The 13,157-nt window shown below is 35.4% G+C and overlaps 1 protein-coding gene across 2 annotated transcripts in view; it reads right to left on the bottom strand.

Moving 5' to 3' along the window:
• Positions 1 to 13,157, bottom strand: part of CFAP299 (cilia and flagella associated protein 299) — a gene marked incomplete at its 5' end in the record, with an annotated part of 640,072 nt that overhangs the window by 17,573 nt on the left and 609,342 nt on the right. For both annotated transcript variants that reach the window (XM_081232737.1, XM_081232738.1), the window contains one exon: positions 1,715 to 1,844. In XM_081232737.1, coding sequence (XP_081088863.1) covers positions 1,715 to 1,844 — 130 coding nt within the window. The remainder of the gene's footprint in view (positions 1 to 1,714; positions 1,845 to 13,157) is intronic.

The raw sequence follows: 13,157 nt of genomic DNA, 5'->3' as shown, positions 1-13,157 counted from the left end.
ATAGAAGGAAAAAAAGGAGGTGGCAACCAGTTCCAGGAAGAACCCCACCTATTCCCAGAAAGCCAATGCATATGCCTCCCTGTCATTAACCTTACCTTTAAAAATCTTGCCTTGATCACCCCCTGACTAGAAGTTGATTTGTGCACTAAGTTCCTGCTTCTCCATTCTCTGGCCATTGAATAAAGCCTGTGTTATTTCAATCTCAGCATCAGTTTTGTTATTGCCTGTGCAAATCTGAACAGGAAAAGAAGCTCCCCTGCCAAGGCAGGGGTCTTCAGCCGGGCTAGGACACAAGGGTGGGGGGCGGGGTCCATAAGACCAATCTAGTAACAGAACTACTAGTTGTCTGCACAAACTTCTTTTCTCCCTTTTGTAGAACTCTTGTTTCTAGCTGGACATATGGCTACCTAAATAAAGATTACATTTCCCAGCCTTCCATGTAGCAAGATATGGCCGTGTGACTAAGCTCTTGCCATGGAACATAAGGGACCATGAGTGTGGTAGCTTTGGGGAAACTTCCTTACAAGGCAGTGGGGGCATGTTCTTTGTACCTACTCACCTTCTTCCATACATTCTGTTTAAAAGGTGGTTGTTTTGGCTGGAGATCTATGTTGGCCTAAGAGGATGAGGGCCACCTTGGCCCAGATGACAGTGTAGCTGCCACTCCAACTTTGGACAGCCACTATCTAGACTTACGAGTGGGAGAGAAAGAAGTCTCTTTTCTCTTTAAGTCACCAGCTTGGGGTTTCTTGTGTTTGAAGCTGTATCTGATTCAGACAAGAATCTATTTCTTGCTACAAAATTTCCTTTATTCATTTTTTGAAGCACATAGTTACTAAGTACTTTTTATGAGCAAAGAACTACATTAAGTGGATATGAAATTAAATATTTTTTATTTTGAAAAACTTTTTGAAAACTTTTTTAGATTAAGACTCCCCTTTACCTTCGGTCCATCCTTTACCTACCCCAGGCATATCACACAATTTCTGTTCTTTCACTATGAAGAATTATTTCTCTTGACTTTGGATTTTAGACTGATACTGTCATGTGAGTAACGTGTTTTCCAAAAGTTAAAAAAAAAAAAAACACCAAAGCAACCCAAGCATACGACTTTTACGTTTCAACCTTCGCCCCCAGCTATATGACAAATCATGATTAAAAGTCATGATGTAAATGTAGTCTTTGAAAATATGTAAGATGTAAACATTTGTCTTTGAACAAATTCAAAATATCATGGGACATGTTTTTAAAATATTTAAATCAAATGTATTTTCTAAGTTAATGTTCAGAAATGCACTAAGCACAATACTGTTTTCAGTGTTAGTCACATTAAAAAAGGTACGCATGTGAGGTGAGAGTCTCTCTTCCCTAAATGACTCATCTCCCTTTTCAGAGCAGAAAGTGACTGGACTCCCCAGAATCAGAGCAAACAGATTTGCTGTCACTGGCTCCCTTACCTAATTCTGCTGTCAGGCATGGAGAAGTGTTCCCACACGTGAGTTCCACTTAAATTCCCCCCAAATTCTTCCTTGTTGATTTCTGATAATTTATTGTTTTGAAGTTTTTTTCTTTAAGAATAGTAGATGCTCTAAGTTTCCACATAGCTTTTCATTTCTAAATTTAAAAGCTTAAGGTCAAATATTTAATAATTTTTGAATGATGGTAGAGATACAGTAAAATTTGAGGAGATACCTAAGTGTAAAAGCAGACTTACCTTAGGGTCCACATTGAGAATTTTTCTGTCTCTTTTGTATTTGAAAAGTAAGCCTTCTGGATTATCAGCAATCACTTCATAGTTGGGAGTTGAATTCCAAACAGCAACATGACTGTCCCAGTTGTAAAAACTATAGAAATAAATATTTATTAGGAGTTAATATGCATAATGAATTAAATTGACAAATATATTTCAGAAAATATTAGGGGCAGTTCAGCTTCAAAATAAATGGATAGGATCACAGTCCATACAATCATGTAGACCACATGTGTGATTAAAATTCTTGCAGAAAAGATTAGACTGGGCTATTTTCAAATCATTTAGATACATATTTATGACTGTTTTGCATGATTTCCTGGTTTGGACACTCTAGGACCTAAGACCTATTCCAGTATCATATTCCCAGGAAGTCAAGAAGAAAATTGATGCAATTTAAGGCTATTTCTTCTAGTTCAGACTCTTCAGGATATTGAGTATTCAGGGTATTAAGAGACTGTTTACTGGAAGAAAAGGCAGGCTAAGTCACCTCTTTTCATTCAAAACAAATTAATTCATTTCTTTAAGGTTCTATTTTTCAATAATATGTTTCCCAGGCAGTAAGAAAACTACTTGTGTTTGAGAGGTTACCAGAGGCCAGGCATGATGTGATGTATTCTACAACAACACCCGTATGAATTTGCTCTTATTTCACAGACAAAACAAGGATACTACGGGAGTTCAACTAACATAGTTAACACCCTGCAACTGATACATCATAGGGCTAATATTTCAACCCAGATCTATGTGTTTCAAAGCATATGCATGTTCTTTCTCCTGTTCAACATTGCCTGTTCAATCCTTTCTTTGGATGTTCATCTATGGAAACTTTCTATTTTTTTCCATCTCTCATTTTATACTTACTTGTCAAAAACAAATATAATGCTGTTATGTGCATTGGAAGTATCCTCAATACTCTTATTTTTACATATCTTATTCCCATTAACATATTTCTAATATTATGTTTGCTTTTAAAATGACAGCCACAGAGCTAAGTCATGTAGAGCTCACAGCCCAGTATGCCTCTCAAATATTTGTAATATTTATTTTTAATCAGTTTCCCCTTATCCTATTTCTGGGTTGTTTTTCCCTTTATTACTCCTCTTCTTCATTTTGAAAGAGTAGATTTCATTGATTAAACTCACTCTGAATTACATTGTTTTCTGAGGCATCACCTTTTTGCTACTACCTGAAAATGTAATATATTTACCCTCAAATTTTTTAATACTCAGAAAAAACTGATTATATAGATCATATATTTATATCTTTGGGGGTGCATATTAGTGAGAACTATTCTCTCTCTTCCCCTCTAACTCCTTCTATGGCCAAGACATAGGAGTGTCTGCCCTTTCTGAGGCACAGTGTTAGGAAAAGTGGTTTTCCAACCATCTCTGTCTGTTTAATCAAGCCTCCGCAAGAGAGCAGGAATGACTATCTGATTAGTGAACTGAGAAAAGGAGCTAAACATTCATGGCTTTCTAGGTCCTCACTTTAGCTAGCTTTCATGAGTGAAGTTTATAATGGCAGGCTCAATGCCCAATAGGGTGATGATAGGAGAGCAGCCTATAGTACTGGTGATAAATTCAATCCAGTGGTAAAAGTATTACAAGCCAATTTGACTATGCATCGAAGCTGGGTCCCCCAATTCAGTTTAATCCATAATAAAGAAGATAAATTGACCTCCATCCTCCTGCCTGTTCAGTTAGGAGATTCACAAATTGGAATAGGGGAAATGGGTATGATCCTCAATCTTATATATATATGTATACACACACATACATATATTTCTGAGATATATAGATATATGTAATCCTAATAAAATGTTTGAGTCATAGTTATGCTCAGAGTGGCATGGTTTATATCACACATCCTTATCTTGTTGCTCAGACCTCAAATTAAAAGACTTATTGAAGTACAGGCAGATTTTATATATATACACTTTATCAAAAAATGTTAACTTGTGTAGCACGTGGTACTTTTGATGACGTGATTTGGATTGTTAATCAATACTTTTGTTTTACTAGGCAGGGAAGGGAAACAGGTTTCATTTCACATACCAATTCTAATAGCTAATAATTATTAGTATTTAATAAAGATTACTAACACTTATTTAATAAGCACCACACCATGTGTTGGGTACTGTTCTGAATGAACAAATGAATCTATTATCTCATCAACCTTATTGTCAACACCATGAAGTAGCCATAACACTACCCCCTTTTATACATGCAGAGCCCAGGTGATCTTGAAGTGTACTTGTGGATGAAGATGAGGGACTGAATTTGAGAAGACATTGAAAAGTGGATTTAATGGTTATGAGAGAGACATCAATGAGATAAGAGTCTAGGATTACTCTCAGATTTCTGGTTTGAATACCTAAGTGGATGGAATTATTTACTAGGAAATAAAATACAATGTAAAGAACAGATTGCAGGAGGTGGGGTGGGGGGCGTGTAGTTCAGTTTTAGACGTCTTGAACTTGAAATCCTTATGAAATATCCAAGAAAATGAAAGCAAGGATCTGGGTTTGTGTTTTTTACTGCCCTATTTCCAATTCCTTTTTTCAGCCCACGCCTCACAATGGTAGATGTTAAATGCATATTAATGGAATAAATAGATAATGGATGAAAACCTGAAGTTAGAGAGTTTTCTTAGATGGAGTAATGTATCTAGAAGTACCAGCAGTGTTTAAATTCAAAGAGGTGACTGAGATGGACAAAGGAGAAGATGGAGATAAGAATGAAATCTGGAACATCAATTTTATTGAGTAGGAAGAGAAATCAGCAATAGAGAGTAAAAAACAGTGATCTGAAGCATCAGAAAGAACCAGGAAAGAGTTACTTAGTTGCAAAAACTGAAGAGAGGAAAATATATCAAGAAATAGTACTTTAAGAAAGACAATAGTGTCAAATGCCTCAGATATTAGATAAGGAATGCAGAGAGTTCATCAAAATTTGCACTTGGAAGGATATTACAGGAAAAGCAGTTGCAGTAAAATGAAATGGTGGAAGCAAAATTCAGTTATAGAGAATTTAAGGGAAGAGGGGAACAGATTACTGAATAAAAAATTCCTTTATTAATTTAGTTATAAAGTAAACAAGAAAACTAGGGCAGCACTGGGGATATAAAAAATTAAAGGTCAGCTTTTTATAAAAAAAAGATGAAATATTCTTGAACATGTTTCCATGGTGTGAAGAGGGAAAAGTAGAGAAAGCAGGATCCTAAAGAGGCAGGAGCTATAAAAAGGCTTTGCCATAAAAAATTCTGTATGAGAAGATGTATCTAATATACAACAGAACTATGATATTCCTATATCTATGTAGTTTAATTTGATTTTAGTAAGAACCCTATATATTATTTATTACTATTCCTATTATATAGATGAGTGAACTGGAGCTAAGAGAAGATAATAAAAAATTTGAAGTTTACATTACTAGTAAATACTAGAATACAGTCTCAGACCTAGTCTATAGAACCTAAAACAAGTACGTTTTCTAAAAAAAAATTATTTTATTGTGGTAAGAACACTTAACAGGAGACTTGCCCTCTTAACAAATTTTTAAGTGTACAATACATTATGTTGACCATAAGTACGATGCTGTACAGCAGAGCTTTATAGCTTATTCATCTTGTTTAAGTGAAACTTTATGCCTGTTGATTATTAACTCCTCAATCCCCCTTCCTCCCCAGCCCCACATAACCACCATTCCATTCTTTGAGTCTATGAATATGACTATTTTAGCTACCTCATATAAGTGAAATCATACAGTATTTGTCTTCCTGTGACTGGCTTATTTCACTTTTCATAATGCCCTCAAGTTTCATTCGTGTTGTCACATATTGCAGAATTTCCTTCTTTTTTAAGGTTGAATAATATTCCATTGTATGTATATACCACATTTACTTTTTCCATTCATTTGTCAATGGACATTTAGGTAGTTTCCACATCTTGACTGTTGTGAATAGTTTCTCTTAGACCACATATATGTTGTTTTTTAAAATCAATTTAGCCACTCTGTATTTTGATTGGGGAGTTTAATCCATTTATACTTAAAGCAGTTATTGATAGGGAAGGATTTACTCTTGCCATTTTATTAATTGTTGTCTGTTAGTCTTGGAGTTCTTTTGTCTGTCTTTTCCTCTCTTGCTGTCTTCCTTTTTGTTTTGTTAATTTTTTTACTGATATATTTTGAATACTTGATCTTTTTCTTTTGTGTATCTTCTATAAGTATTTTTTTGTAGTTACCTTGGGGTTAACATAAAATATAGTTGTGAATGTTAATTTTAAGATGATAATAACAAGTTTAATCACATACACAAACTTTACATTTTAACTTCTCCCATCCATGTACTTTATGCTATTGTCAAAATTTATATCTATTCATACTGTATCTTTAACTTTTTTGTTATAATTATTTTTTAATACTTTTGTCTTATAATTTTTATAGTAGAATTAAAAGTGATTTACCCACTGCCATTACAGTAATACACTACTCTGAATTTTTTAATATATTTACCTTTATCAATGAGTCTCATATTTTCTTATGCTATCATGTTTCTTTTTAGCATCCTTTCATTTTAATTTGAAGAACTCCCTTTAGCATTTTTTGTAGGGCAAATCTAGTGGTGGTGAACTTTCTGAGCATTTTTTTCTGTGTGGGAAAGTCTTTATCTCTTTTTCATTTTTGAAGGACAGTTTTTCTGGGCATATTACTCTTTGGTAGTAGCTCTCTTCTGTCAGCAGTGTGAGTCTATCATCCCATTCCCTTCTGGCCTGCAAGGTTTCTATTGAAAATCTGTTAATTGTCTTATAAGAAGGCGAGGAGGGTCCATTGGATGTGACAAGTTGCTTTTCTCTTGCTTCTTTCAAAATTCTCTCTTTGTCTTTGATTTTTGACAATTTAATTATAATGTGTGTCTTGAAGTAGATTTCTTTGATTTATCTGATTCGTGTCCCTTAAGCTTTTTGGATTTGGATGTCCATTTCCTTCCCCAGATTTTGGAAGTTTTCAGTCATTATTTCTTTGAATAATTTTTCTCATCCTTTATCTCTCCTCATTCTTGGAATCCCATAATATGTGTATTGGTTCCTTGATGGTGTCCCATAACTCTTTTAAGGTTTTTTCACTGTTTTTCATTGTTTTCTTTTTGCTTCTCTGACTTAATTATTTCCAATGACTGGTCTTTGAGTTCATCAATGTTTTATTCTGCTTAATCTAGTCTGATGTTGAAAGACTTTAGTGGTTTTTTTTAAAAGTTTAATTATTGTCTTTAGCTCTATGATTTCTGTTTTGTACTTTTTAATATTTTTTCCTTGTTGAATTTCTCCCTTTTTTCATGAATTGTTTTCTTGACCTCAGTGAGCACCTTTATGACAGTTATTTTGAATTCTCTTTTAGGTATACTATCAGTACCTTTCTGTAGTGTCAGTATCTGGAGATTTATCTTATTCCTTTTGGGGGGGACATTCTTGCCTGATTCTTGATTTTCCTTGACTTTCTGTGTTGCTGCCTGCATATTAGACATAGTAGGCACCTCTCCCAGTCTTCATGGACTGGCCTTATACAGGAGAAGACCTCCACCAAGCAACTGGACAGAGATTCACTGGCCTCTTCTAACTTTTTCCCTCCCCAGGGAGAAGCAGGCAGCTGTGGGTTTTGTCACTTGCTCTGTGATGAGCAGGGAGTAAGATCTATATATGATGTATACCAGCCCAAGCTGCTGTCGCCATTTTCCTCCAGGTGCATGGAATGTGTCTGGCCCACCAGAACTCCAAGACTGGCGAAATTGAAGTTAGTCCTCTGGGGACCCTCCCCCCCCCCTTAGAAGAGCTGGGAGTCTGGATACACAAACCAACCCCTGCCTCCCTTGGGAGAAGCTGAGAGCTAGGGTGTTTCTTTTTCATAATATGGTGCTATGCTGGCAGTAAGGATTCCAGTAAGAGGGTGTCCCAAACCTCTCTACTGGCTTTGGTGAGGCTTGCTTTACATTTGCCTGGGGGTACAGGGACCTTTCAATTAGTTTCTGGATTCCTCACAAAGGGAATTTGTCTAGGAATTATTGCTGAATCTGTGTATTTGCTGTAGGAGAGTCCAGGGCTTCCTACTCTGCTATCTTGCTGATGTCACGAATCCAAATGCTCTTTTTAATCTGCTATTTCTTGATTTCTTTTATTTTCAATTAATTTTTATTGGAATACAGTTGCTTTACAATGTTGTGTTAGTTTCTACTGTATAGCAAAGTGAATCAGCTATACGTATACATATGTCCCCTCCTTTTTGGATTTCCTTCCCATTTAGGTCACCACAGAGCATTGGGTAGAGTTTTCTGAGCTACACAGTAGGTTCTCACTATTTATCTATTTTATACATAGTATCAATAGTGTATTTATGTCAATCCCAATCTCACAATTCATCCCACCCCACCTTTCTCTCTTGGTATCCATACATTTGTTCACTATAAAACTTTTCGTAGAACTAACAAACATATAAATTTCAGCTAAACAAGGAAAAGATTGAAAGAAGGAAGAAAAAAAGAGAGGGAGAGAGAAAGAAGTAAAAAAGGAAATAAAGGAATAAAAAGGGGAAAAGAAAGAAGAGAAAAGAGATTTAAAAACTTCCCCAAACTTAGATTCTCTCCAGGTCATCACACTTTTATCCTAATATATTATAATTAAATCTATCTTCTCTATGCCAGCTTACCCCGACCACTGTTCCATCTCAGTTCTCTCACCTGAGCTGCTTATCCACATGACCTGTTCAATTGTAAATACTTACTGGGATAAATCATAGACTCCTCAATCTCAACATATCAGAAAATAAATTTTTCCCACCTTCTAAACCTGTTTAAACTTGCTGTACTGTCTCTATCAATAAGTGGCACTCGGGGCTTCCCTGGTGGCACAGTGGTTGAGAGTCCGCCTGCCGATGCAGGGGACACGGGTTCTTGCTCCGGCCCGGGAAGATCCCACATGCTGCAGAGCAGCTGGGCCCATGAGCCATGGCCGCTGAGCCTGTGCGTCCAGAGCCTGTGCTCCGCAACGGGAGAGGCCACAACAGTGAGATGCCCGTGTACCAAAAAAAAAAAAAAAGAAAAAAAGTGGCACTCAATAAATATTCATTGACTAAATTAATGATATATGTCCATCTTTATTATTATTTGTGATCCAGTTTATTACAGTATTTTTAATTATTACAGAATTAAAATAAAGAAGTAGCAAGAAAATTTATTTTAAAATGTAATTAAGAGAATTGATCTAGAACATTGATCTGGGACTTAGGAAATCTAAACCCTCATGCAGTGGTTTCAGTTTTCTCTTATCTAAAGTTTAGAGGTTGAACTATATATTGCAAAGGCTCTTTACAATGGTAATAGACTGTTATTATGAAAGCCTCCTTTGATTCAATGAGTTCTTATATGTTATTTTAATTTATGTCTAAGTGGTCACATCTAGAAAATACTTATAGAAAAATTCAAACATACTGTATCTAAAATAGATAGAAGAAATTAGGGGGTAACTTATGTGAAATTATTTAAGGTTTAGGAATAAAAGAACAATTTTCCATTTGCTCCCCATGAAAAACATCCAAGGTTTGGGCATTTTGTTGTATGAGAGTGTACTTATACACAACTTATACAAATAAGTTGGGATAATGAATTGAGATAAATATGTGTGAAATCTGTTCACTAAGTAATAAGGGGGTCCTCATGTATGTTTTTGGAAACAGTTACCTGTTTGTCATCTATTTTACATGATAACTCTTGATACCAGAGAAAATATTTTTGTGACATTACACGACAACAGAGCACTGGACCACCAGGGGGAGTAAATTTCAAAGCCGTGTCTCCAGAATACTTGTTTGCCCTAGTTTTGCTCAATATCTTCCTTCAAATGGAGTGCAAATGGCATATTTAGGGAAATTATGGAAGCACAAAATGGACAATGATATCAAAGGTTAGAAAAAATTGCACATAAAAATACATTTAAAGGCAATCCAAGGCCTTAGGGGTGAATACAGAACAAAAATAATGACTATAACAATTGTAGTCTCCAGTACATAAAGCATAGGGAAAAAATAAGATCACTACCACAAGAACAGGAAATTTGAAATCACAGAGAACACATCACTGAAATAGAAGCTATTACCATCTAAGAGATTTTCCCCATGAATATAACCAATAGTTCATAATGATTAGGAGGGAGTTGTTTCAATCTCTATTAATTATGGAATATTTTGGGGTTTTAAACAGTTGGACCAGTAGGCATTTACAGTACCTAATACTTGAATATGCTTATAAAGTTAAAAAAAACATTTCATTTGAGAGAAAAATAAAGAATATTTATAAGATATAATTTTTAGGACAGAGAGATATTCATATTTAAAGGAAATTTGTAAAAAACAAATAAAATAAAAAACCTACAAAAACGGTTTTTGTGAAATCAAAAGATTTTTATTGAGGGGCTTCCCTGGTGGTCCAGTGGTTAAGAATCCACCTTCCATTGAAGGGGACTCATGTTCGACCCCTGGTTGGGGAGCTAAGATCCCATATGCCGTGGGGCAACTAGGCCCGTGCACCAGAACTAGAGAGCCTGTGTGCTGCAACTACTGAGCTCGCGCACTCTGGAGCCCCCATGTTGCAACAAAGAGCCTGCTTGCAGCAGCGAAATATCCCACATACTGCAACGAAGATCCCACGTGCTGCAACTAAGACCTGATGCAGCCAAATAAATAAATAAATAGAAACACAAAAAACCAAAAAAACAACTGACAGTGGTTTACACCAATATTTCATTTCTTTAAAAAAAGATTTTTTATTGACAAATGAAAATTCAGGGGATTTTATGAGAGTCATGGGGACATTTAAGCATTAAACATTATTGTCTCCTTTTTAATCTCTCTGTAGACAGTCTGTAAGTAGGATGGCTTTACAATTTTACTGTTCAAACTAGCCTCCTTCTGTGAAAGAAGAAAGCTGCCAAGACAATAAGAGTAAGCCCAGACGATGCCAGGAAAACTGAGATGTGTGGTCTCTACACCTACAAACCATTTAAACACTGCTGTTTTAGAGCTGATTTATCCAATGTTTGTGCAAAATGTTTCCAAAGTTTGCCAAAAATATGATAAAGTTGTTTAAAAAATGCTAAAACATGTTTTCTTATGGTTGATACTTTTTATTTTATTTTATTGCTGTGGAAAAATTATATTATATGAAATTGCAATTGTGGTATAGAGACATGAAATTTAATCTAGAATAATAAACACTCCTGTTCTTTTTCTATTTTTCAAATAATATCAAAGCAGTAAAACATTCTATAACAAACTAATTTCCTGAAATATCATATTCCATGTAAAAATATAGGTTTGGTCAGTTATTTTGGTTGGTAAGAATATGAAATCTAAAGTTTAGTGTTTCCATAAGTTAGTTAACTTGGCTTCTATTCATGACTATATAATGTATCTCTAACTTCAATCAGCTATTTAATAAATGCATATGCCAGTTGAGAAAATATAAATAACTGTTGAACAACCTACTGTAATTATTAAAATAATTGAGAACATTAAAAGCCCTAGTGACAGGTAGTCAGAAGTGTCATTCAATTCAATTCAACATGTCAAAAATGCAAACAAAGGATTATAATACAGCATGAAAAATGATATAATAGAAATTTGTGTGAGGTATTTTTGGATGGTAGAGGTTAAAAACAGTACATATCTTGCTGAAATATATTTCTAATGAGATTTTCCTGATGGAAAGAAGCAGGGCCAAGCATTCCAGGTAGAAAAGATAGTAAAAGTTAGATTAGATAAGAACTGAAAAATGTTCATAATCAGTGTTAACATTTATGAGAGATATTCAGTAGTTTACTGCTAATGAGGCAGAAAGCAAATTACTGTGGATTGAGAATTAAATGTGAAATGTGATTATTAACTGCCTTCTACCAAAGTGCAGAAAGTTTGGGTGTGCATTCCCTTTGGGGCCAGAGTGGCTCAGAGCAAAGGAAGCAAGGAGAGCTGGTAAGGTTGGCTTTCCTAACCCTTTAAGGCAGTGGATAGAAGGGAGTGTTCATTGCCAGCAGGCTATTGCTCCTAATTTTCATTTGAGTCAGAAAACAGATGGTCACCTGTCTAGCATGTTCATCATATTATGTGCTCTGAACCCAAAGTGCAATGTCAAGTATATGGACTGGTTATGGAAGGTGCTAAGGGAGAAATGAATGTAATATAATACCTGGGATATTTGACTATTTGTGATAAGTCCCCAACAGTAGAGAATAATGTAACCCTTGTCAAGAGGAACCCTTCTTACAGGGAGAGATTCTGAGGAAGTATTCCATAACTTCTTCCATACTCCTATGCTGGCCTCCTCACTGAAGACCCTAGCCCTCTGGTGGGATGTCTGGAATGCTTCATTGCTAGTTCCATGCAATGGGAAAGAAGCAGGTGAAAATCACAGATGTACTTATAACCATATCTTCCCATAGTAAGGCTATGGAGATAGAATTATGAGTTACACAAAGCTCTTTCTGATTTTGCAATCAGAGCAAGTATTAGAAACATCCTGAGAAGTATTTGCAACTTCTCAGTTGCAAATCATAAAGTGAGAACCTCAAGGTCAAGCAAGAATGCCAGTGGCTAGTCATATAGAAACTGGGCTATGTGGCCATTCCCGGTGAAGAGATTGCCAAGGAAGCACTTTCCCAAAGCAGAAACCTGAAGGAATGGTACAGGGATGGGGTGGGTGTCCCAGAGAGCCCTACCTTAATTTCATTCTCTTTCTGATATTATTATTGAAACAACTGCCACTTGTTATTTTATACTGATGTAGTGCTTTGTCATTTACAAAGAGCTTTCACCTTTATACTCTTGTTTAATGTCCAGAATAATGATGTATTAGGTAGGGTATTTATTTATAGCTTATTACAAAATATTGAATAAAATTTCCTGTGCTATACAGTAAATCCTTGCTGCTTATCTATTTTATGTATAGTAGTTTGTATCTGTTAATCCCATACTCCTATTTTGTCCCTTCTCCCCTCCCTCTCCCCTTTGGTAACCATAAGTTTGTTTTCTATGTCTGTGAGTCTGTTTCTGTTTTGTTATATGCATTTGTTTGTTTTATTTTTTAGATTCCACACATAAGTGATAACATAGAGTATTTGGTTTTCTTGGTCTAACTTATTTCACTAAGCATAATACACTCTAGGTCCAACCACATTGTTAAAAATGGCATAATTTCATTCTTTTTTATGTCTGAGTAATATTTCATTGTGTGTGTGTGTGTGTGTGTGTGTGTTTGTGTATACACCAACTCTTCTTTATCCATTCATCTGTTGATGGACACGGGTTGTTTACAAACCTTGGCTACTGTAAATAGTGCTGCTATGAACATTGGGGTGTATGTATCT

This window comes from Mesoplodon bidens (assembly GCF_964165515.1).
Source record: "Mesoplodon bidens genome assembly, chromosome: 1".
In the NCBI taxonomy this organism is placed as follows: Eukaryota; Metazoa; Chordata; class Mammalia; order Artiodactyla; family Ziphiidae; genus Mesoplodon; species Mesoplodon bidens.
This window is presented reverse-complemented; position numbering and strand designations above follow the sequence as displayed.